Below are 27,189 nucleotides of genomic sequence, written 5' to 3' on the forward strand. Positions count from 1 at the left end.
AGTAATGCATTCAAATAAATGCCAAAACCGGTTGATGGGGAGCCAGGGTGCTAAATCACACTGCTGAGGAATTCAGCTGTGGGGAACAGATAGTAAATCCAGAGTGACAGAATTTCCCGTGATGGCAAAGGTTTCTGACATCCAGTCCAGTACTCAAAAACCACAGCAGTTCAAACCCATTTTCCTTAACACAGTCTTGACAGCCAGCAAAATTAGTGAATTTAGTCACAAACACCTAAGGACAAAAACAAAAGAAGCAAACAAAAAAGACTTCATTTGTCTGTAGCCTTTTCTGAGCTGTAAAAAAGTGGTGATTCCAACCTAAGTCAATGGAGAGCATGCTTAGGGCCAACTGTTTTCAATCAGCAGACTTTGTTATGATACAGTGGAATCTGAAGACTTCTATTCAAATCTGCTCATGCCAGAGACTTGCCTGGGTAAACGAAAGCTCTCAGAACCTTGGTCTCCACCTCTGAAAATGAAGACAATAGTTGCATGTGCTTGACAGGCTACTGAGCGAAAGCCGTGAGGCACCAGGAGTGACCGTGTTCTCTCACCGTTTGGGTGCCACTGGCCCCGATGAAGGGGCTGTAACCCTGGGTGGGACAATAGTCTGCAGGGCCTCACAGGGGCTTCTATCAACTCTCCAAGGAAGTACCACTGACAATAAGTGGCTCAGGACTGCCTTTGCAGGAGTGAAGAGAGCTCCAAGCACTTAATTGATTCTAATTTCACATGAGAACCAACTACAAACATATTAACCTTCTCTATTCAATGAGCTCTTTTTCCTTGTCACTGGGTTTCCAGTGATACTGGATTATCTCAGTTGTCCATCAAACGTTTACTGAACGCGCCCTGTGCTAAATCCTGGGGTAGGCACTACCGATACAAGGACCATTTGGGCCCCAAAGATTCAGAGTAGTGAACAGGGCACTCACAAGTCTGGAATACTTCTTACTCAGCCTTCCCTCCTTGTTGACAGGAAGTCAACTCCCAAGTTCCAAAGACTCTACCCATTTAATACATCACCCTTGCACTGCTTATCGTCCAGCCCCCAGTCATGGTCTTCAACTCTTCTCCTGGCCTCCAGCCATCCATTCTTTATCCTACTGTCAGAGGGTGCTCTCTTAAGGTTACCACCTCCATGCTTAAAATCCTTTCACAACTTCCTCACCCTGTTCTCCTGACCTTCTATCCATCCTAATTGTCCGTCTATGTCCTCTGTAAGCCAGCCGAACTGGTCTCCTTACTGCTCAGTGCATAGTATTCATGGAGTATCACAGAATAACCATATCATGGTTATTCTCTAAGTCTTATCTGGCCTCTAGGACCTTTTGCATATGCGTTTCTCTGTCTGCCCCCATGTCAACGTCAGGACCTACCAGGCTCCCAAAACAGCCCGCTTCCTTTCCCCATAATAAGGAAAGTCTGCCACTTCATGTTCCTCACACCTGCAGGCTCTGCTTCAAGGCAAGATTTCTGTAATTTAAAGCCAACCCCAAACAAGACTTCCTTTCTTTAATCTGGCCTTGACCTTCATGTCTCATTCAGATTAAGGGCCCTTGCCCCCAGCTCAGCCCTGCCCAGAACCCTGCCCTGGGCTTACTAACCTGCTGGGTTCTCAGGGTGCCTCTCAGAAAACTGGTCCTGCTCTTGATGCCACCTACCTGCCTGGATCTCTCTGTGTATAAGTTACACATGTAGTTTACCTGAATTCAACTAGAATTGTTTGGTAAAAATGAGGAAAAACAGAGAGTGAAGAATGACCAAAAGAACAATTTAAATAGTTTGTAAAATCTCCCTTGCCATGACTCTCAGTGATTCAGTGAACCCCAAGAGTGAATTGTGAGGGGGGGGAGTCTTACTCATCTTTGTAGTTACAGAGCTTGGCAAATATCTGAAGAATGACTTACTGAATTAATTGGGTGGATGGCAGTATCTGTTTTGTAGCTCCTCTTAAAGTGTGAACGTCTTTCTGTGACAAGTACTTTGATTTTAGCATTTAAAGATACGTATTTTTAGTTTCATTGGTTCTCATCCTAGAAAAAGAGGTTAGCCATGTTGGACTTAATGAGGAAAACTATAGTATGCTGGCCTCTGACAGGCATTTTTTAAAATAAAGATTTTAGTTATTTATTTGAGAGAGAGAGAGAAAGAGAACATGAGCAGCGGGAGGGGCAGAGGGAGAGGGAGAAGCAGAGTCCCCACTGAGCAGGGAGCCTGCTGCGGGACTCAATCCCAGGACCCTGGGATCGCGATCTGAGCCAAAGGCAGATGCTTAACTAACTGAGTCACCCAAGTGCCCCTGACAGGAATTTTTAAAGGGATTTTTTTTCTAGAGGTAATTTTGACAACACGAGTTTTGCTCACCTGTTGCCTTTGTGCCCTGAACCCGCATGGAACACAGATGTCTGTATTTCCGTCCCTGGATGCTGACCATCATCTGCTTCCCTGGTCCCTGCTGTCTGGACCTGCAATTTCCCCTCAGTTGTGTTCTTAGGCATCAACTGCCCATCTGCCTTTTTCCCTGTTTTGGGGGAATCAGACCCTTCAGAGATCATTTCCACCTGCCAACTCAGCTCTTCTCTGCCTACCTGTCCACTTTCCAAGCACCACTGTACCAGCTAGGGCTGTGTTTCAAGGCGGGAACACAGGCGTCAGTAAGCACTTTGCTTACTGCTAGTACCCTGTCTGGCCCCATAATAGCCATTTGGGCTCCTGCTTCAATACTTTCCCCTGGACTGGTAGGACCTTAATGGCATGGCTCAAATCCCAGCTCCACTAAGCTTTAAGACCTTGGGAAATTACCTAAGTGCTCTAAGCATTGTTTCTTTATCTCTAAACTGGGGATGGTGATAATTTCTAGAGCGTGAAGTTGTTACATGGATTAAATGAGATAGTAACAATGTAAAGCACTTAGTCTGGCGCGTGGTAAGTGCTCAGGAAATAGCAGCTATTTCATACTATATTAGTACAATTTTACACATTTCACCATGTTTAACTACGAATCTATCAAATCGGCAAGAAGCTGAGTTATAGATCCTATTTTAAACCAACTGTGACTGACAACCCAACATGTTAAAATATGCTTCTCCTTGTGCTAAACACACAAACCAAAAAGGTAAAAGCAATGGAGAAAAGATGGCCGCGGAGGAGGTAGAGGAGTCGCGGCTGCCAGCCATTTTCCTTCCTGGGAGTTTTCCTTCTTGTTACATCTATTATCTGAAAGCTGGGCTGCCCCGCTGGCTTTCCATTTGCCTTGCTAATAACAGTAAATCCAGCAGCTTCCACTGCAGCTCATGTCTCCTTCAGCTGACTCCGAGGCCAATCAGCATTTCCTCTCTCCTAATGTCAGATGTTCCCTGGGAAGTCCTGCTGAAGAGAAAATTTATAACAAAAGTTTCTCCAGCTTTTAACCCTTCTGCCTATCCAGCTCCAGATGCAGAGCCTCCAGAGGAATGCTAGGTCATTCTTACATGTGCATACCTATGTTCTCACTGAGGCTTTGCTGCTCTGACAAGGGGCCTCAGACCCCTGGAAAAGCTCAAATGAGCAGCTGGGCAGACAGATGCACACATTCTGGGCCATACCTAACATGGGCTAAATTTGAGCTGGGTTCCTAGTAGCTAGGGTCTCTGTTGAGTCAAAGCTGTCATACTCCTAAAAACCAAAGTGTTATATCACAAAATTGTGATATGGCTGGGTTTCATAACAATGAAATTGAAGAGAGGGTGCAGGACTAACATTTATTGAGTAATAAAGTAATAACAGCTGAGTGTTCAGTGTTTCACACCGATTTCCATTTAATTCTAACTACAATGCTATGAAGATGACAGTGTTCTCATTTACAGATAAGGAAAATGAAGTTCAAACAGGCTAAGAAACCTACTAGAGAGCTAGAAAGAATAACAGAAGCCAAGAGTAGAACCAGGGAGATGTTTCTAGAACATCTAAGGTATTAAGCTCCCACAGTTAAGACTACCAAGCAGCTGTGACTTTATTTTACTAAGGAGCAATATAAAGCAAGGAACTCGGAGAGGGAGAATGACCTGACCAAGGTTACCTAGCTAGGAGTGGTGGGGCCAGCTTTGAGCCAATAGAGGGAGCACAGTCTTCTGATCCACACCAGTAATCCCTGAAATAAACCCTGCAAGGGCTGGGGAAGATGAGACAGCACGAATTCAGGCGTTGAGGACACAAGGGGGTGGCACTGCACGGTCTCTGTAGCTAGAGAGAGAACAATGGCTGTCAGCCGAGAAGCAGGCTCTCTGGCAAGGGCGGCACTGGTGTGGCAGCCACCGCCAGCCCCCACAGACCTTCTGTTCTCAGCACAGAGGGGTCTCATCGCAGGGTTTTCATTTTAAGTAAGTTTGAATCTTTGTGGATAGCTACATTCTAGCTCAATAGGCTTTTCCTTGACCTCCTCTCCACCTTTCCACAGAAGTTAGATGATATACTTAACCAGATAAGTGATTCAGTAAACTAATTTTTGTCCCAATTTGGAAAAAACAAAACAAAACAAAAACAAAACACCAGAATGTCAAAATGTACATGTGACAGCTGTTTGGAACTCTAATGTTATGGAAAAGCAGCTGTTTTCATTTATATTTGAGATATTAGTCATTCTTAGGATGGGACAAGAGTACTCAGCTAATAGCTTGTGCTTTAACCTGCGGAGAAAACAGGTCACAGAGACAAGATGTTGGCAAAATCACACTATAATGGTTATACTCATCTAACACGCTGGTCTTAAAAGGTTTGGAGATGTTTGCAATGGGAAGCAACTATTTAATAACAGCATTCTCACAGAAAACTGACATCCACACAATAAAATGGATTGTGGCTTTTAGGAGAAAGGAAGTTACCAAATAAAGTCCATGTGAGCAAGGGAAAGAATGAAATCTTTCTAAGCTCTAGAATTTGAAAGTAAGCAATCTTCTTTTTTTTTACAAATTTTAAAAACTATTTTTACTTTTTGCAAAGGAACATGTATAGATGACTCCTTTTTTTAAACATCTTAATTTTATTGAATATTTTCATGTTCCAAGATTCATCATTTATGTACCTCTTACACTGTGTAGTTGACTCTTAAACAACACAAGGGGTTGGGGCAATGATCCCCCACACAGCCAAAAATCCAAACTTAACTACTAAGAGCCTACTGCTGACTGGAAAGCTTACCAATAACACAAACAGTTGATTAGAACATATTTGATATGGTGTCTATATCACACATATGTATATGTTATGTTTTATATACCATATTCTTACAACAAAGCTAAAGATGTTAAGAACATAAGGAAAATACATTTATAGTACTGTAAAAAATCGGCACATAAGTGGACTCATGCAGTTCAAACCTGTGTTGTTCAAGGGTCAACTGTATTTACAGTTTTATTTTTTATTTTATTTAATTTTTTTCCAGTGCACAAAAGGAGTGTGTGTGTGTTTTAAAAATTTATTTATTTATTTGACAGAGAGAGGGGGGTGGGGATCACAAGTAGGCAGGCAGAGAGTGAGGGGGAAGCAGGCTCCCTGCTGAGCAGAGAGCCCACTGTGGGGCTGATCCCAGGACCCTGAGATCATGACCTGAGCCAAAGGCAGAGAGGCTTAACCCACTGAGCCACCCAAAAAAGGGTGTTTTTATTAAAGCACAGGGATAGGACCTGTGGGCGGCTGCTGTATATAGAAGTAAATAATACCACAAGTCCTATAGTGAAAAAGTTAATTCTCTGCATTTCCCTGAATCCCTTCTTACAGGCAATCACTTCAAAAATTTTTGGCTATTTATTCTGGTACTCACCTTCCTATTTTTTATTAGCATTCTTTACTCAGCCTTTTTAATTTTTTTTTAAAGATTTTATTTATTTATTTGATAGAGAGAGAGAGATCACAAGTAGGCAGTGAGGCAGGCAGAGAGGGGGAAGCAGGTTCCCCGCCGAGCAGAGAGCCCGATGCGGGGCTCGATCCCAGGATCCTGAGATCATGACCTGAGCCAAAGGCAGAGGCTTTAACCCACTGAGCCACCCAGGCGCCCCCTTACTCAGCTTTTTAAAAAATGATTATAAATATCAGATAATACAGTTTAACTTCTTCTGTGGGAGATAAGGAATCTGCGTGAGCTCTACCTTTCACACAAAACACAGCCATGCTTTGGAAAGGAGTTTGCTTTAATTTTCTTTTTCTGGAACAGAGTTTTTGCAGTAGCTTCTTCCTGTTAGGCACCCTTACTTGATTATCATTGCTTAAAATGTCTGTTTTTGCTATATCCCACTGGCTCCCCAAGGACTCATTAGAGATTCATGTCTTAGGAACCTGGGAGGCAACACTAATTTCAACTGATGTGCACTGTGTTTCATTTTTACATTTACATTTTCACTTGATGATTTAATTCTCAGAGGAAGTTTGATCTCCAATAACCAAAGTGCAGTGACTCTATTCCCGAACAGGAAGTGGGTGGCCTTGGGTCTGGGCTGGCAGGGAGCAAAGCAGCTGTGGGCTGCAGATTGGCTTTCACTGCTTCTCCTTTGCTCATTTCACAAAATATGTTAGTCACCAACTCCAGGCCAGCTAGAGTACTGGCAAACAAAAAGGAACCTGTTCTCCCCAAAGGACTTTCATTGTACTCAAATGAAAGCTCAATTCCCCTCATCCCAAAGGAAAAGGAGGGTCTTCGTCCTTTTCCTTGGTAAGGTACATAACAACATCTGGCAAGATCAATGTATTAGGAACTCACCAGAGCAGGCCCATGGCGCCTCTGATGCAAGGCTGAGTGGCTAAGGGACAATGTTCCCTCTAGCAGTTTCCAATGCTGAGATACAGCCTGTACCTCTTAACTGATGCTGTTGCTCTGGGTGTGATGAGTCACTCATTGCTCACGAATTCATCCAGCCATTACTGTCCTGTCCACGTCTCCCTGCATTAGGGTGTGATATTGGTAATCGAGTAGCAGCAGATCCGTGGAAACTTGCTAAAGTGGAAAGACTGAGGTAATGCCCGATCGTGGAGGCAAGAGGGACTCCTTTCAGGAGGAGCGCTCACAAAACTGGAGACTCAAAGAAGTTCTTTTAGTTGGAAAATGGACATGCTAAAAGCCAGAAGGGAGTATCCCTATCAAAAGTACTTGCTGGGTGGTCTGTTTTTATTGACTCTCTACCCCACTAAAATGAGAGCTGAGAGCAGGCCCTGCCATCCTTATACACTGATTAAAATGTAGCAGAGACCCCATAAATATTTACTGAGTGATGAGTCTGGATTTGGATACACTGTACTTGAGGATTTTTTTAGACTTAAATCATACTTTGTCTTACTTTTATCTTAATTCACATTGTTCTATTTTTTTTTAAAGATTTTATTTATTTATTTGACAGACAGAAATCACAAGTGGGCAGAGAGGCAGGTAGAGAGAGAGGAAGGGAAGCAGGCTCCCCGCTGTGCAGAGAGCCCGACGCGGGGCTCGATCCCAGGATCCTGGGATCATGACCTGGGCCGAAGGCAGAGGCTTAACCCACTGAGCCACCTAGGTGCCCCTCACATTGTTCTATTAAATATAGTGTGCAAAAAAAAAAAAAAAAATGGGAAGCTGGGGTTCTGTTATGATTCAATATTTCTATGATCCAGTGATGACAGTTTTGGGGAAGATTGAGGAGCTCCAATAGACCACCCTGTATCTTCTGTAGCACTTGGGCTTTAATCACATCTCTCTGACTTTCTGTTTGAAAAAGTGGTTTGATGGCACAGTAAAATCTATCCACCTTTCTGACTGTGATCAGTAGCTAGGTAATGAGAAGTAAGGGCTGATACTTCCTTTCCCCACACCTGCCTCCTAGTGCCGCTCCAATGCCTTTTCCTGATTTTAAGTCATCTCTGTCTCTGGGTACTACTGTCACTGTTAAGACAGAAGAAATATCCTGACTCATTAGCTATTTTTTTTCTTCTTTTCTTAATGCATTTAAAGGTGTATAGAAAGTACTGGCATTTGTAGCTTACTCAAAAAGGAAAAACTCCTTGTGGAAAGCTGTCACTGTAATTGTTAAAACTGCCTTTTAAACTGTGTAAGGGAGGAAGACTGGCTCTAGTGTCACACCTCTGAAAACAGTGAGATAGAAGTGGGGTGTCTCAGGTCTCTGGGCTGGCCTGAAAGAGGTCTTCTATGAGACTGCAGCTCATATAAAGTGATAATTTTTCATGAAAATAGCCAAACCCAGCCTTGGCAGAGGAAGAGTTTTCCTTACAGCTACTAACAGGATAAATTCATGAATGGCCTGCCTGAAGAAACAGGCTGTCTGCTTCCTCTGGGGGAGACAAAGACTCTTCATGGAGAGTGTAAGGGACAGACACAGCACTCCAAACCTCCCTGTAACTTCTGTAATCATTCCTCAAAAATCACACAGATGTTTCATTATATTTCCCCTTTTAAATGTTTTCTAAGAAGCAGCAACAGGCTTTGTGAGCTACTTGGCTCTTAATACAAAGGCTTTTTATAATCGCCTGTAAACATGTTTGTTACAGATAACTGTAATTTGTTCGCTTTCTCTCTAGAATCTTCCGTAGAGTAAATGAAATTTGCTGATATCTGCTACACGACGAATGTGCCTGTGACCATTTGACCACCCCTACATACCTGACATGGGTTTTCTTGGTAGTCAAAAATCATTAGAGTTGGCTCTCCGGATCTAGTTTCCTCCTTGTTCAAAATAAAGGGTGCTTCCAGCAGACCCATATCCAAACATAATTCAAAGGCTGGTTCTATCACAGGGTATAAGCTTTCCACAGACTTCATTCGTTGCAAACAAAAGACACAGGCAAAAGCCAAGTCATATGGGCAGAAAAGGAAGTAAACCAAAACCTCAAAAGCCAGATTTTATGGTGTGCTTGGTGCCATCGTAGCAACAGGGATAAAGGCAGCTGACATCCACTGAACTACTATGTACTGTTTTATATGCATCCAGACAAAACAACAGCCCTGCCAGGTAGGCATTATTATCCTTGTTGACAGAAAAGAGAACCAAAGTGAAAAAGGTCTGATGACTTGTCTAACCTTATACCTTGTGTGGAAAGGCAAGCCAAGGTGGAGATTTGGGCTGGTTTGGGTCCAAAGCCCGTACTCTTTCCACTGAATCATGCTGCCATGTCCGAATGAAGCAGGTGCACTTGGTCTCTCGAGGGAGAAAAGCATACCTGCTTCCACTGACATGTGGACCTGGGGACCTTAGCCAGTAGGAGGAATATGAACTTTGGCATCATACATCTAGGTTTAAATCCCAGTTCCTCTACTTACTAGCTGTCTGACCTTGGACAAGTCCTGCAGACTCTCTGAGCTTTAGTATTCTTTTTTATAAAACAAAAATAACAACCAATTCACTCGATTTAAGGATTAAAAGAAATGACTAGAAAGTGTTTGGCAGATTGCCTGGCAAATTTTTAATATTCGATTAAGTGGTAACAACTATTATATTTTCATAACTCTATATGCTACTTAAAACCACAGGTACATGGAAGAAACTATGACCGCAAAGATGTCCTTTAACATATGAAGTAATGAAAGATAAAATACCCTATAGGAAGTAAAGATTAGTGTTTTCCATGCCAAAAAGATAATTATTTGTAAGTTCAGAAATTTAAATTAATAAGTAGAACCTAAAATATATGTATTTTATTTTTATAAGTTCTTTCCTAGTTTATTATAAACATTTTTAAAACAGAGGAGTTGAAAGAACTGTACATTGAAAACCCATATACCTACCACTTAGATCCTACAATTGGCAATTTTACCATGTTTGCTTTATCATATATCCATCCACCAATGCATCTTTTTAAAAAAATGCATTTCAAAGCAGTGAACAGACAACAGTACATTCAGTGTGCTTAACTTTTATCCAATATTTGTTTGAGATTCTCTTTTTACTTTCAGGTAAAATTTTCATACAGTGAAATGCACAAATCTTATGAGTACCATTTGACAGTTCCAACAAATGTATACATTTGTGTGATACCAGCTCCTGTCAATGTACAGATTACTTTTATTCCAGAAAGTTCTCTCACTTGCATTATAATTTAAATGGGAAAGCTGCAGTACAGAGAAAAAACACTGGGCTTAAGAATCAAGGGGTACAGGTTCAAATCTCATCTATGTCACTCATTAGCAATCCACACAAGAATGTGTGCACATATGCACAATACAAACATAAATGGCCTTGGTTTTCTCAACCATAAAAAATAGATGATGTCTATTTCACAGGGTCTTTGTAAATACAAAAATATAGTAAGCGTTCAGGAGATGTACCAAAGGGTACTTTTTCTCCTATTCCCCCTCACAGTTCCCCTGAGTCTGAGGACGTTGCCTTCAAAAAGAAAACGGTAAGGACAAAAACCCAAACCCAACCAGTTAAATGAGAGATGAGGGAACAGGGCATCTCTCTGCATAGGCAGTCCTCTCCCAATTTATCCACTCTGACTTCAGCTAATTAAACATCTGTCTCAACGGTGTCCTCAGCAAATTAGTCATCCCCACTTTGTGACACTGATTGTTAGTTGCAGTCTTTTCCCCACTTGCTACCATTCCCAGAAACTTCTAGGAGTTAACTCACCAGGCACATGGCAAGGAATGATGCAGGGTCCCCATTAACCCCCCACAGTTGCCCTTGGTGCCAGTGCTGTTTATAATACTGCCAGACGTGTCCTTAGATGTGCCTCCCCAAAATAAACCTGTTAAGGGGTGACAACTTCTTGGTCTACATTTCCGACTTCCGATTATGATGCATTTTCTAAGTACTATATACACGTACTAGACTAAAATAAACTATTTAACAGGAAGTCTGTTGTTTCAAATAGTTTTGTGACAAAGCAGGCAAGTAACAACATAAGGTCCTAAATGAGGTGAACCGAAGTCTAGTGAATTATCAGCTACTTCTCTCCAAGCACATAAACAGAAGCTCTGCTGGTGAATGAAAGGCAAACAAGTAAAATGGCCTGGGCTGGATGTGTGCCTCTCCTCTATATCATGGGTGTGTGTGTGTGTGTGTGTGTACACACACACCTACTGGGGCAGGAAAGGGAGTGGGAGGGTGAAATGTATGCTAAACTACAGGGTCCTTCTTAAAAACAGTTTTGTGAAATTAGGCTTCTCAATTTCTCTTCCCACTAAAACAAGTGACTTAAAAACTATCTTTTAGAAAGATAAATGGCAAATAAAAACACTTTAAAAATGCTTAACTTTACACAAAAGCCCCAGAAATGCAAATTAAAATGCAATATTAACTGCTAGCCATCAGTTTGGCAAAAATTAAAGATTGATAACATCGGTGTTAGTAAGGGGGTGGGAAAAGAGGCTCTCATATATTCTTAGAGTGTCAAAGAATCGGTATAAACTTTTTAAAGGGCAATTTGTTTTTCTCAACATTTTAAGGAAGCAAACTTCTGACAAGCAATTCCATATTTAACATCTAGCACAAACGTGCAATGAATATTCATTTCAGATTGTTCACTCTGTTTGTGTAAAACTGGAAATTTGGAAATAATCCAAATGCCCAACAACAGAGAGCTAAGTTAAATAAATGTAACTAGCAAGATAAAACGCAATATATTAGCTCTAACATAGTCAAAAGCTTATGACATAATACTGAATGAAATACAAATGCAAAACCATACACACTGTGTGGTATCCTTAAAAATCATTACGTGGATACAGTTTTTACAAGTTCATTTAACAAACATTTATGGAGTGTCTTCTGTTTGACACTCTGCTAGATGTTGGGTATATAGTGATTTAAAGAAACAAAAAAACAAAAAACAGGGTACTGCCCACATGAAACTTAGAGCCTGTATGTCTGTCTGTGTATGAACTGGATAAAAAACCAAGGGTTCACACCAAATAAAGTCAGAAGAAACCTTGACACAGGTTTCTTTTTACTTCATGCATATTCTAAATGTTTGATTTTTTTTTCAACAAGCATTTACTTTATTAAAAAGAAATCTTTAAAAGCCTGTCTTCTACCACCCCCTCGTTTTAATATTAACACCAGAATGGGTGGCAGCTTCAAGGTATTTCAAGGTATTTCTCCTCAAACTGCATTTAGCTCTAATAAAAGAAATCCGATTCAACTATGGTGTCCGTTCCTCTGCTTCCTGTACTGAGCACATCCTCTTCTCCCCACGCCTTAATTCAGGCCTCATCATCCGTTGGATTGAGTCCTCAAGAGCCTCCTCACCGGTGTCTCTGCCTCCTGTTTTATGTCCTCTAATCGATTTTTATCATGCAGACAGTGTGTTTTCTAAAAGAAATTCTGACTATATTGTTCTCCTTTCAATGGTTCCCCTCTGCCACCAGAATAAAGTTCAAATTCAACACGGTTTACAAACATGACCTGGTCCCAAACGACCACTTCAGCCTCATAATGCCCCACCCTCCTAACTCCTACTCTACTACTGCTCATTATACTGAGTTACAAGTGGTTTCCAGAAGGCGTCAAGCTCTCTCATCTCACTCCTTCAGCCTAAATGCTCTTTCCCAGTTCTCTTCATCTGGTCAGTTTCCACCATCTTCAGGTCTCACCTGGAGGTTCTCCCTGACTCCCAAAGACCAGACTAGGGCTCCCCTCCCACAATGTGTGTGCCCAGGCCCTACACTTATTTCCTCTGATCACATGCATGGTATTGTAATTGCCTGTTTTTCTCCCGGAAGAACTAAACAGTAAGCTCTGGGAGGGTAAGGACCATTTCTTGGCTTTAACAAACTCCCCAGTTTCTACACAGTGTCTGCTGCAAAATAAGCCCCCAGTAAGCAAATACAGCTCTCCTAGTTTTGAGTACCTTATAGGGCCTGGTCTGATCAGATCTGGCCCCTGCCTGGCTTCTGCAGCTGACCTTCTGCCTTGTTCTTGCTCCACTCATTTGGGATATCCGTGTTCCGTTACTACGTCTCAAAATGTCTCTGCCTGGAATGTCCTTCCTCTCACTTACCCATCTGGCAAAATTCTATTTAATCTTCAAAAAACTACCAAATCCATTACTCCAGAGCATCTTTCCTCAGGCCCTGTCTCACCCAGTAGTTTTAAGTACTCCCTAATCTATGCTGCTTTAGTAGATTACGTATTTCTCCTTGTGAATTTGCCATATTTTACTGCCCCCTTTTCTCAATCTGTTTTCTCACTGGGTTTCCACCTGATTCGAGCACAGGGCTGGCCCAGAGCAGGAAGCGAGGCACGGTAACCACTGAAGTCAACAGGGTCTGTCAGAGCCACACTGTGGAGCTGTAGAGCACACCTGCCCCTTCCCACAGTGCCCTAGGTGACCCCTCCCTCAACCTCTCCTGTGTCACAGCTGAGGAAAGCATGACTCAGAGAGGTAAGTACAGGATTATGCGTTCTGTTACCATAGTTCTTCATTCTAAGATGCATTTTTTTCCTACTTTATAACATCTCTAAAATTAGGCTACAGCTTACAATCAATATGTACATTGAATGCAGTATTTATTTTTTTTTTCCTGTAAAGCTATTATTAAATTAGTGATGCTCTAGAATTAGTCCCTAGTGGTCCAGAGAGAGGTCCTTCCTCTGACTTCAAAATACATGTGCCTCCTGCGGCACCACACAGCCTGTCAGGAGAACAGGTCTTTCCTCTTTCTTTCATTCGGCTTTTGCTTTAATCTAATCCACGTTTGTGACTGCCCCAGATGGCGTGAATGAATAGATTTTGTGATGGAAGAGGAACTTCTGAAAGATTAGCGACTAGCAGGAAGAGTAAACGCTGGTCAAATGTAGTTTTGGCGAATGATGTATTTCAGGTTTTTCTGATGTGGCGGTTGTGAGAGCTCATAACACCCTTCTAAAATAATTGGGTCTCTAAAGTGGTTCCCAAAGATTTTTGCCTGACATAAATTCTCTAAATTTCCAGGCTTCCTAGATAAAATAGTTGACTGCAATGCCATCTTTAACATGCTCTGCTCTATTCTCAAGAAGATCCATCAGGAGCCTCAGAGCACTCCAGACAGGGGGAAGCTCAGGTGGGAAGAGACAACAAGATAAAAAGGCAGAGAGAAGAGGGAAAGAAGAATATTTAACTTGGAGCTTCTTGCCCGGGGCATTTCTGAGTTAGACATTTAAACACTTTAGCTGCCCTAATTTTCTCTATCGTTTTCCCACTGGGTCACTGGATACGAAGTACCCGGTCTTCACGTCTCATCCGGCCGCCGTGCATGAGTGGCACTGGCATGATTATTTATTATTTCATGAGGAGGAGCAGTTTTCCATAGAAATTACTGCCTTTTTGACTAAGAACATTTATTTTATTTATTTATTTTTTAAAGATTTTATTTATTTGACAGACAGAGATCACAAGTAGGCAAAGAGGCAGGCAGAGAGAGAGGAGGAAGCAGGCTCCCCGCTGAGCAGAGAGCCCAATGCGGGGCTTGATCCCAGGACCCCAGGATCATGACCCGAGCCAAAGGCAGAGGCTTTAACCCACTGAGCCACCCAGGTGCCCCGACTAAGAAAATTTAAACAGTCCTATTTACATTTTCTTCTTCATCTTCTTCTTTTTTCTTTTAAAGGATTACCTGCTATAGCATAAGGAAACCACATGTCTGTGTCTCCAGTTCACAAATTACTTTCATAAAAGAACAGTTACTAGATTTTCCATCTCTACAATTACACATGGAGGAAGAATCTTCAACTCTACAGCAAGAAGATTCTTTAGCTTACTTCAGCCTTTAGAGAACATTTCAGGTTAGAAGAGTGTTAGAGACCCGACTCTCTCTAAAACATATGGGTTTCTCTTTTCTACAGGGCAGCTCAGGACAGGTGTATGTTGCTTTAAGAAAGCCAGACATAAAACATTAAAACTGACACCAATACAGACAAACTGTGCAATTACAAAAAGAATTCCTGGCTTTATATCCAGATTCACCACAGGGTTCCTTTAAATGCTGCACTTCCCTAGTGCATTTAGATCTTAGAATCAATGAACATTTCTGTTTACAGAATTTTAAATTTGTTCTCCCATTAGGGTTCTAATAAGCAACATGGTACAATAAAAAGTGTGTGGGCTTTGAGGTCAGAAAAGCCTGGGCTCAGTTTAGATTCTGCTATTTACTTACTGTGGAAATTGGGTAACTTGAAGTCCTTTTAGAGCTAAGAAAGGCTCAGAGAGGTAAGCATATGGTTACATACATAGTTCTCAATGGTTCCTTAATTTTAACGTACACCCCTCCCCCAAGCATTTCTAAATTCTCATCTGTAAGACAAGCATAACAAAATCTACTTTTTCGGGGTGTTTGCAGATTAAACGAGATAGTACATATAAGTACACAAAGGCACTCAATAAATCAGCTCTTACCCCATTGGAAGGAACCATGTATCGTGGAAAGCGAACTCCTCTCCTGACATACAAATCCCCTTAAAACATCACTGATAATTAATTAATAATTAGTATCCTACTTTCTAGGTCTACCTGGCATGACAGTTAAGGCCTACCAAGTGAGGTGTTGCAGAAAGGGTGTCAGAGATTGGCTCTGCTGTTGTCTGTCTATTAAATTGAGCAGGTCCACATTAAGTTACAGGCTCCAAATCCTACCCTGGCTTCCCAGGTTCTCTGCCTGATCTGTATATATTTCTCATATTGCAATGATCAATTCTGCACTTCTTCCCAATTCTTTTCTTTCTTTGTGTTCATATTCTCTGTATGTCCCTTCCCCTCTTTGGGCCTCAGTGTTTTATAGTAGTTCAAAGTCTGGGTTTTATTCTGAAAGTTTCTGAAGGATGTAGAGCAGATATGATCTAATTTATAGTTTAGAAGAACCCTCTCGCTGCTGTGTAGACAAAAGACAGGAGGAGGACAAGAGTAGAGGCAGGAAAACCAGAAAAACTGCTATTTCAACAGTCTGGGTAAAGCCATAGCAATCTGGACTCACCCAGGGGAGATGGAAAAGACTGAACAAATTCAGGATGTATTCTGGAGGTAAAACTGAGAGGATCTGCTCATGGGTAAGACATGGATGGGGACTTTGCCCAGGAAACAAGTCAAGGGTCAATTTTAATACTTTTTTGGGTAGGTAGGGTGGGTGGGGGAGAGAGTGAAGCAAATTAACTACAAAAAAATCTGAAATGTTCTTTTTATATTAAAGTATAGTAAGCCTTTAATAGCCACGGCTTTGAATGACACTGGCCCTGCCCAACTCTTCACAGCTTAAATGTGAAAGTCACAATTTAAATGTCAATTTCTCAGGAAGGAATTCCCTTACCATCCTATATGTTGCATCTTACTATTCTCTCTCTCAGCTCTTCATATTTACCTTCCTTCTAAAATGTAAGTTCCTCCTCAGCAAGGGCCTTGTAAATCTGCCTTCCATTGTCTCCCTGTACCCAGCATAGGTCTGACACATGAGAATACAGGATGAATGAAAGTACAAATATAGTATGGATCAAAATGTACATTTTACATGAATCTCTAATATAAAACTTGAGAGTCCAATGATGTCATCATTAGCCCTCTTTCTGATCAGAACCCTGTACCCTGCGATTGCTGTTTGCTCACCTTCTCTGAGCCTTGCAATATATTAGGGAATAATGGAGAGGAGTCTTAGTCTAGACCATGTCACTAATGACATTCTAGGTGCCCTGTGAAAACACAGCACATTAGCAAACAATAGGGTGGTCTGTGACTCTAAACAAAGCTAACATTTATCTTTCAAAATCTAGGTGAAATTTTATAAGGGAAAACCAAAAATGAATGTCATAAGTTTTATTAATACTACTACAAGAACATTTCAAAAGGATTTTCAGATTAATAAAAATTTGTCTTTCACATTGAAAGGCAAGAATGAACAAAGGTAAGAAAAAGTTAACATGCTTCTGGTTCAATCTCTCAGCAGATGATAAAGAAAAACACCTTCATTTCAAAATGACAACAAATCCCATAACAAAGCCACACAGAGAACTATTCTGCTCAGAACATCCCACGTCAAAGCCCTCTCTCTTTTGTAGACCAACAGTTAACTATATTTCTGTGTCAATGTAAAACTGAAATAGTATCTGCCTCCATTTCTTAAGCATTCCTGCCGTACCCAACACCATGCTTCAGGAGGCTGGTAAAGGTTGGTGGGTGACAGTATTTTTAAATAACAACAAAATACTAAGAGGCTCAGAAGGTCACTGACTATGAGGGTGAACTTGACCAAAGGAGAACTTGATGGCTAAGGGTTTTACTCACTAAATAACAAGGTCCATATATTTTACCAGCTAAACCAAGGGACCTGACTGGCTACTCTTCACTATGTCAAAAACTCACCCACACAACTATAAAAATAAGTAAAGAGATTCCAGCTAACTCTTCCAAAACCAGATTCTCCATTTACAATTCTCTTATTAAACAGTGGGGACTTTCTGCCAGTGCAGGTAGCTTCCAAATGTCAAGTGGGTCAGTAATAAAATGAAAAGCTTCAGAGAAACTTTTTAAAAAGAGACATTTAAAAATGGCTTTAAAAAAAAAATGGGCCTTAGCAGAGAACTGACTGGAACACACTGTGAAAAGATTACTCTGGTTCAGTACATGAATATTAATAGAAAAAACCCTGCAGTGTTCATAAATAGTTATGATGATGATAATTACAAATAATGCAAGTCAAAATTCTAGATCAGTTACAAGTGCCTATAATGATAGTCTACCCATACCAAGCAAAAATATTTTAAAACCCTATGGGTTAAAACAAAAAACAAAAACAAAAAACAAAACAAAACAAAAAAACCCCTATGAGTTTCCAGTGACAAACCTATCTACCTAAACAAAGAAGACTTCTTTTGCTCAGATATCTGCCACCTTCCAATTTTTTACAAATGAAAATCGGGGAGTACCAGACGGAAGGGCAACAGAGTACTTAAACATTAGAAGAGTCATTAAACCCACATCTAGGTTTCATAATAAAATAGTTTTGGTTCTCAATTTATGATTACTGTGAAATGGAAAGTTGTATGGTCGGTCTGGAAAAAAGAGAAGAGAAGTTAGAGGTTTGTGAGTAAGCAAAAGAAGTGCACTGTCAGCCTGGAAAAGGATTTCTGAAACCTTGTTTGTAGTGCAACTAACCCCTAATGAACGAGTAGTGAGAACTCTCGCCTCCACATGACCCATGTTGTTTAATCTTGCCTCTCACTTCAGTTAAGTAAGAGCAGCAAAGAGACAAGTGCTGCTCTGGACTCCATCAGGCAAAAGCAGTTTGGAGAGAGGGCAGAGCGCTCCACTGCTGTCCTAGACATGGGGCGAGGCAGGCCCCTTTCCCGCAGAGGTTGCAGGGGTCGCCGCAGACAGCAAGTGGAGGTTGAACGTCTCTAGCCTGGCATCTCCTGCCACCAAGTTCTCGAGTTCAGGACCGAGTTCAGGTGTCATAATGTGTAGAAGTATTTCATAGCCAACAGTGAGCACTAACAGCCTTTTTTTTTAAAGTAAACATACTGTGTTTCCACCTATGACAAGACGATTTTCTTCTTTTTGTTAATTACCCTCCAAAACAAGCCCACTCCACAATACAAAGTTCAAAACCACCAAACATACCAGCTTTATCACGCTAACCTTAAATCAACATCTTTGTTAAACTGGAGATCCTCTGTTTCATGAGACCAGACTTAATAAAGCAATAGAAAGAGCTTCCCATTTTATAGAGCTTTTTGGATTAAGAAAATGGACAGTAATTTATGTAAATACATCAATCTCAAATGACTTCTGTAGCATGAAAAGGAATAAATAATGCAGATTACTGTGTTTTGGATATGGCAAAGTCTCTGATGGAAATGGCAGGGATGTGTACACAAAGGTGAACATAAATAACCATGTGTATGATAAACGTGGTTGCTGGAGATGGACACAGATAAATAGGTACACAATTGGAAAGAGAGAGCTGCAGACAGAGGCAAAGACACTGGTTTAGCTGCACCTCAGCGAGTTCACAAAGGTTTCATGGTCTAAAAAAATCTGCGACAGCTGAATTTCTATTAAGAAGGTTTAAAAAGCTGGTTCCCACTCCTCTTGGACAACCTGGAATAATGCTATCTTTGAATACAATGAATGTGTCACCAAATGCACTACTGTGTAAAAAACTTAGGGTCAAAACGCAAGGAAAAAACAGGATTCTAAAGGAAGATGAATGCTTTTTAAATATCTGAAGCTGTTTAAATGCTACTAGATTGGCACTTAGAACCCCCAAATATCTACTTTCCCCTGGGAAGGTGAGGCTATGCCTCTTCAATCATCCCTTAAATGTAAAGAGGTTTGACCCCCATGCAATGGATAAAAGTCACCCAAAAAATGAACAAAAGAGGTGTTTGGAAAAACCAGAACACCATTCATCCCAGCTAACGACTTGTTCATTATGAGTGATGATGGATAAAGACTTCTCATGCTGAGATGAAATCAAGATTTATATGCATTGTTTCCTCTCCCAACTTGTGGGAAGATCATCATCATTTAATTCTATCTCTGCGGCCAGTGATGGGCATCCAGAGAGCTGGTTATCAAACGGCGCAGTCAGCTGGCAAAAGCCGAAACGTGCAGTTGGCACATCTGGACAGAGCCGCCACAGCCGAGGGTGAACAATGACTCCTGGCAAGCATCCAAATTGCTTGCAGACGCTAGCAGGTCTCATCTACAACCGCCCCTACCAGCATCTCTCTCTCTCTCTCTTTTTTATGAGAATCAGATTTTCATTGCTCCATTCAATTGCTCTCCTCTGCCATTTTTTACAGCTCTTATCGTTCCCCTGGAATATGGCCTTGAGACAGCTCATCCGTGTCCTTCACTGTGTTATCTCTTCTAACTTTTATTAAAACTTCAGCTTTCATCTGAAGATAGCTAATTAAATCTGGAACAGATTATATGCCTCTCCTTAAAAAGAACACAAAACTATTTTCTTCAACCTGAGTAATGCATTTTTTCCTCTCCAGAAGATGAAACCAAAGGTGTTGAGGAAGTCTCATTTATTTACAAAGCGATGGTATTTGACATGTCATAGAGAGGTTGATTTATATTAAAGTTGTCTGTGGTATGACAAATCTTTGAGCTATTTCTCAAAATAATTATTTCTCAATACTGGTAATATTTTTTCCCCTTATATCTTTTAAATATCATAGCTAATACTATAAGCTTATTTTCTGTACAAAGTTGGGTAATGAGGAATTAAAGATTAACAGGTATTTGGTGCACATCAAGTGATTTATCTTTAAAAATTTTTTTTTACAGTTGTCCTCATTTGGTAAAAATGAAGACTGTTTTTCTTTTACTGCATACCCCAAACACTAGCAACTGAAAGTTTCCCCCATGGAAAATTACGTGAAAACATGAAATTAAAAGCAGTCCTTCAAATTTAGCATTTGGTTTTTAAGACAGCTTTATACCAACTAATAGTTCAAACAGATATATCAATCTACCACACATTATTAATGGTGGAACTTCCATAATCAATAGGAACACATGCTTCTCATACATGCCACCGACCCAAACCCTTCCTTGGGCCCAGGGGCAGTTTCAAAAACAAAACAAAACAAAAAAAAACACTTTTTTTGGGGGGGGGGGCTGTAGATCTGCTAACCAAACCTTCTAGCAATGATATCTAAAACAATCCAGCCAGCCCTCTCTTACTCACAGACACACACACACATGTGCACATACTGACGCATGCACGCACACGTATGCACATACCAAACACTTTTAAACTAACGGTTAATTTTCTATTTCCAGGGTCTCACCTGAAATTTTCTGGGATCCTTTTCTTCGCTTCACTGCCTTAAGCAAGATTTCTTTCATGGTGACCTTTGTGTTGTCCACCTGAATAAGGGAGAATCCATGAGCAGCATTTCTGTAGGAAAAGACAAATATTAAATCATCACTAACATTCAACCAGAGGACTGTTACTGCGGTCTTCATTGTGTTTAATAAAGTTTTACTGAGTGTACCTCAAAGTGCCAGTTATTTTAAAAAAACAGACTAACTTCTAATGAGAGAGAGAGAGAGAAAGAGGGCGGGGGGCTTTCTGGTATAAACAGTTCCAAGTGAAAGGAAGGTCAGAGTTAGGAAATGTTTTTCTAATTTATCTCAAATTGAATCTAATTGGTCAGTGTGGGTCACTAGTACCGTGGGTTACTTGTGTTGGCTCCCAAGCCAAATCTTGAACACGGGTTGACAATAAACTTAGCTTGTGTCAGTAGATGTCACTGCAGGCAGATACTACCATCACATTAAAGCTCATGGAGCCCTACAGGAAAAATGTCATGGGGTGAGGATGGTGGGTGGCGGGGGAGTGATGGGGGAGAATGACAGCCCAAAGCAATTTAGAATAAGGAAAAAAAGGCTCTTCCTAAGTGGCTAGTAAATAAGTAAATAAATAAATTTTGAATATACGGTCTATATATACTTCAGTAGGAATGTTTTAATCTACTTAGTCCAAGAAGGTCAAACAAAATATGAAATGAAGCTTAAATAATTATAAGACAAAACACTAAGACTACTTGTAAACTTCTAGTCAGTCAAACTTGAAGGGAATAGTTCATGTAGATAGCGAGAAATCTGGTAGGGAACAAGTACCCTAAAAACAGAAGCCCATCCCTGGGTGAGGTAGGACTTCACCAAGACTGTTAATTGCAGTAGCAAGTATCACAAATACTACTCACTATGCTTGGGCACCAGAACAAAACAGGCCAATTCCAAGCAGCTCATCTAACAAATGGGACCCAAGTTTCCAACGATGGAACATGGGAATTACCACAAGGAGTTTGGTCGCATTCCCATTTCCTCATAAGAATCTCAAAGGAGAACACACAGCCAAAAAATATGGCAGAACTTCATACTGACAAGAAATCCGAAAGAAAAGCCAAGCCCCAAGCTAAGCCATGGAAAAGGTTCCCAACGGAAGGAGAGGCTGAGAAGAGGCCTTAAACCTCTTTGGGACCTAGTTTGGACCCAACCAGGTGGCTGGCTTTCCACAGGGGCTGGGGGGCCAATCTCAAAACCAAGGACCCAATTTGCTTCCCTAATACAAAGACATCTCCACACCCCTCCTCTCCATACGGCTCGCTGTTTAATCCTTGACATTCCATTTGTTAAAAAGCAAAAGCCGACGCTGGTCTAGCCAGCACGATCATCCATTTTAACTTGGTCAAGTTCTTGCTATTGAACAGCAGGCCTGAGAACTGTCAAGCTAATTTTACTGAACACTCTGTTACTGAATCATGCCTGAGCTCCAGCCATTCTTTACCTCAGAAGCTGGACCCCATCCCAGAACAATCTTTAAAAGTTTATTTTACTGATCAAAGCAAAATAAGAAATAGCTCTTTTTTTAAAAACTATATTTAGGGAGCGATGCAGTAAGTGATACTTTGGCAAGCACACTGAAATGTAAAGTGCCTTGTGCATTTATAAACTTGGGGGTATTTGCTCTGGCGTGAGGCCAGGGCGTGTTTGGAACAAATGCCAATCATCCGCGTTCAGGCTTGTCTTCCCCTGCTCGCTCCTCAGAAGTCAGTATGCGCTCCATCTGTGACAATATGTTGGGCGATGGGTGAGTGGGGCCTAAAAGGGAACACGAGTCCTCGGGTACGCACAAACTAGTCCTGGGCTAGATCTCACGAACTTCCATCTACCTGGGTTCCACCTGAACTATTTTCGATTTGAGTCTGCTTATAAATCGCTTACATTCTCGCCTAATCTGCTGCTGGCTGACAGCATTATTTCAAACCAATACGTTTATCTTTTTTAGCAAAGGCAGACTAGAAGCTCAAAGGGAAGCCTTGCGTTCGGACTAACTTCCATAAATTAAAAGTGTCCTTTTAAAAGATTTTTGAACACAGGAAAATCCCTCGTCTGTATTTTTCTGTCATTTTACCAAAACGTACCTGGGTGACAAGGTTAAAGCAAGCAGAGGAAATCCCTGGCACTTATCATCCACAGGCATTACTGATAAATTGTGTGGTGGAGGAATAAAGGATTACCTTCTGTATTTTTTCATTACACTTTTCTTTTGTTACAGAATACATAAATCCATTGTGGCACAATGTAATATGTATCACCATGCTACACCTGCGGACGCTTCCGAGCGGCTGCCATGTCTGTGCAGTCAGGAATGATAAGTGAACCACCCGTGAATGTTAACGATAGTGATCATTCTGAGGTAACTCGGCTCTCCATCTTCCTTTACAGCCTCCGTGCTGAAGCCAGGGTAGCAAGGTTCATGAGAGGAAAATGAAAACAACAGTGGAGGGAAGGGGCACGCACGGCGCTCGGAACGTGCCTGCGCCAGTGTGCGGTATCTCACTCTGGGGCTCCATTCCGGTAAAATCGTGCACATTAAAAGGAGAAAGAGGTTGTGACCCACGTACTGCACACTCAACCGGACCTAATGAAAGCTTCCTCGGGTCAGTCTCCCACTCTGCTCGCTTCCCGCCCTCCAGACAAACATCAACTCCTGATCTTGCTCCAAGTCTACAGCACTTAAGGGGGCAACACGTTTCCAAAATACAAGAGCACGGAATCGAAGTGGTTCTCAGAAGACATCTAGGTGCGACTGTTAAGTTATGCTCCCATTTAATAAATGGATATGGAGACTTGCTTCCGCAATTTTCAGCTTGACTTCAAACATTCTGGGTTTTATGCCTCATTTCTTTATATCCAGGAATTTTTATGGGCTTTCGAAAAAGTCTATTGAAATACATCTTTTAGAGCTGCTTTTTATTTAACGTTGGGCATTGGGTGTGCGACTGAGAAGACAGTGATCTCGAGAGAAAAGCTGGCAGCAGCTAGGAAGGGCACTCGCTGGTCCTGTCTCCCTTCCGTGTGGCCCTGCATTCCAGGCTCTGAGGTGCGACCTGTGCTGAGGGTGGCTGGCCCTCGGACAGACAGGCGGATGGAGGGACAGATGGACTACAAACCCGGACTCTCGGCTCAGAAACTGCTCCTCCTCCCGCTCCCCTCGTGGATAGACGGCTTGTCTCCCGCCACAGCAGGGCACGCTGGGGGCACTGAGCACAGGCAGCTGCCTCCACAGCTCCTTGGGCTGCCTGCGCCGGGTCTAGGAGGAAGCGCCACTTCAGGGAGCTGACTAAATGCTGCCAGGAGTGCTTCAGTCAATTCGAAGTTAGGTCCTGTCAAGTCTTGTAACCACTGAAAAACGTATGGGCATTTTAAAAAGAGATTACTCACTTGAGGAATTTAGCTCTGTCCCAGTGCAAAGCCACTCAGTTACCAGAGGGGAGTTTTTATACCCACATTAACCTAACACAATGAGCATTTCTCTGCTAAATATTAAACCAGAGCTGACGGGGCACAGGTCCTTATCTGGAAAGCTTAGATTCTATTTATAGGGACAGAGCTGGAAGCAGAACCCAAGTTGGGAGGTAACATACTGGAGAGGAAAACACATGCACTGGGGGTTAAATACCCTTTGGTTAAAGTTCTCGTTCCACGGCTAACCAAAACATTGCCTTAACACGTGGGAACCTCTGCTGCAGCCATGAAACGAGGAGGCTGCCTCCCTAAAGAACTGGCAGAGAGGATAAAATAGACGATGAATAGCAAGCACCTAGCATTCGGGTTGGCAAACAGTAAAAGGAGCTTAGAAATGTTAGTGCTCTCGTGTTCCCCATGTCCTAAGTCATCTCTCCAAGTGAAGAGGCCCCATTCACCCCCCCGCCCTCCCCACACACCCTCAGCAGATACTGCTTAGTTGGGGAAGGATCCCAACCATTGCTTATAGTTGGGAACACAGGGCCATTAAAATGTGCAACCTGCTGGGCATGGTAGCAACAGGCGCGCTGTAAGCAAGCAACCCCTGACCCAGGCATCAGGCCCCCTCTGAAGCTCACAGAAAAGCACTCAAGGCACTGTTTTTAAGGCTTTCACTTTTGAGAGAGTGAGCCAGGGAAGTGGGTACACTGTACCTCAGCTTAACTCACTGGCTTTGGCTAGAGATGAGGAAAGTAAAAAATCATGGGGTGTGCAGGGAAATATAGTGAGACTTATTAAGAGCTTTCTGAGCTCCACAGTACAAGTTATTATTCAGCAATCACGACAGAAGTAACAGCAACCACTACCCACTGAACCTTTACTATGTGTCACATGCTAAGTTAAGCTTTTAAATCCTGTATTAACTCATTTAATCCTAAAACAGGTGTTATTGTTAGATCCATTTTACAGAATCCGAGGTTGGAGGCATTAGGGCATTTAACCCGAAGTTCCTCTATTAAAGATCTTTTTTGAATTCAGAAATCAACACTACGGTCCCTAAACCAAGGAGCACAGTATAGTGGGAGAATAAGACAAAGAAGCAAACAAAGACTTCTACTGCTGTGCGCTAAGTACAAAGAAGGAGGCCAGCTCTGAGTGCTACCAAACACAGAGGCACTTGGCCAAGCCGTGGAGGGGTCAGGGGACCAGACAGCTTCTTAATGGAGATGTCTCAAACAGTGATCATCCAGCCCTGTATCGTGGTACAGAAGCTGGTGGTGACTGGAAGGCAGCAAAGCACAGCACAGCCTAGAGCAGACCCTGCTTTGGAGTCCCAGCTCTGGAGTCCAGTCCCAGCGGTCCCTGCTCTGGAGTTGGGGGTAAATGACACAGTCTCTCTCTCTATATCTTCTAGTTTCCTCATCTATGAAACGGGGATAATTCTTTTTTTGTTTTGTTTTGTTTTTTTGTTTTTTTTTTAAAGATTTTATTTATTTATTTGACAGAGAGAGATCACAAGTAGGCAGAGACGCAGGCAGAGAGAGAGAGAGAGAGAGAGGAGGAAGCAGGCTCCCTGCTGAGCAGAGAGCCTGATGCGGGACTCGATCCCAGGACCCTGAGATCATGACCTGAGCCGAAGGCAGCGGCTTAACCCACTGAGCCACCCAGGCGCCCCAGAAACGGGGATAATTCTTAAAGCAGAAGATTATTGTGAGGACTAAATATCTGTTAACACAATACCGGTTATGTAATAAGTGCTTAATATAATAACCATGGCTTTTCTATGTACCAAGAAGTGATGAATGAGATGAGGACAACTGTCAACATTTAGTGAGCACTTACTTTGTTCATTTAATCCTCCCAGAAAAGGTAGGTGCTATTATCAGTCCCATTTTATAATGGAGGAAACTGAGGTTGGGCAAGGTTAGGACACCGCCTGGAGTTGCACAGCTAAGTGAAGGAGCCAGGAGTTGGAGCCAGGGAAGGCCAACACCAAAGCCTGGGATTTATACCTCTCTGTAGCCCAGAGGAGAGCCTTGAGGAGTCATGGGAAGAATAGACTTCCAGAAAGCACATCCTCCAGGTGGGAACTACCTATCAATCTGTGGCAAAGATTCAACTTCCACTGTAACATTCAGTTTGATTTTAAACGACCATATGAACTGCGAGGTCCCTTTTTAAAAGCCCTTGGAGAATTTCATGGTTTCTTGAGCCACAGTCTCAGCTTATGGAAGGGGAAAAGGCAGCCAAGAGCAGCACTCGCTTCTCCGCTCCTGACCAGGTCCTAACAGTGATGAAGACACACTCCTCCAGTCCCCAGCCTGCACTGGTCCCAACTCCGTGCATGTTCATTCTCTAGTACTTCAAAGTAGAAAATGAAAATATATGAGCAAGAGAAAGCCTTGTAATAACTGTAGCATGCCTGTTTCAAAGCAAGTCTTTTGAGTATTACTTTATCCATAAAGAGAGTTTACACTAGTGTGAATGCCACATTTTGTTTCCCCTTGCACTGACAAAAATTTTTTTTAAAAGATCAAAGCGTATTGTGTGAGTATGTGATGTTTGACATTGGACAAAGTACTCTTTTTCAAAACAGACATTTTCCAAAAACATAACTCGCTAGACTAATGGGCAGTGAGAAGCCAAAATGACTGCCCTCCGCCTTCTCCTTGTGTATCTTTGCCAGAGTCCTTGGGACTTGCCAAATCCGGTCATGCCTGCTTAGCTTGCTCGACTGATTGTGCCAGAAAAGAAAATAAGACACAGATGTATTTGAGCTCTTTGAGATGCCAGTAAGAGAGACAGCTAATGGCTTCATTTCGACCCTCCCCTTCCAGCTGGGCACAGGTGGGGGATAATGAGGTCCCTCTCCCTAATCAAACTCAATTATTTACTACTCTATATAACCGCAAAGACATTCACATTCAGTTCAGAATATAAAACACACCGTGGGCTACTTCCAACCACTGCCACTGGGTATTTATAACAAACTCA

The 27,189-nt window shown here is 41.9% G+C and overlaps 1 protein-coding gene across 32 annotated transcripts in view; it reads right to left on the minus strand.

Annotated features, from left to right (window-relative positions):
- The window catches only part of MAPKAP1 (MAPK associated protein 1), a 244,407-nt gene that overhangs the window by 76,510 nt on the left and 140,708 nt on the right, over positions 1-27,189 (minus strand). For all 32 annotated transcript variants that reach the window (XM_082695560.1, XM_082695557.1, XM_082695546.1 and 29 more), the window contains one exon: positions 20,727-20,836. In XM_082695560.1, the coding sequence (XP_082551686.1) occupies positions 20,727-20,836 (110 nt within the window). The remainder of the gene's footprint in view (positions 1-20,726; positions 20,837-27,189) is intronic.

The sequence above is a fragment of the Mustela nivalis genome, assembly GCF_964662115.1.
Source record: "Mustela nivalis genome assembly, chromosome: 13".
Lineage (NCBI taxonomy): Eukaryota > Metazoa > Chordata > Mammalia > Carnivora > Mustelidae > Mustela > Mustela nivalis.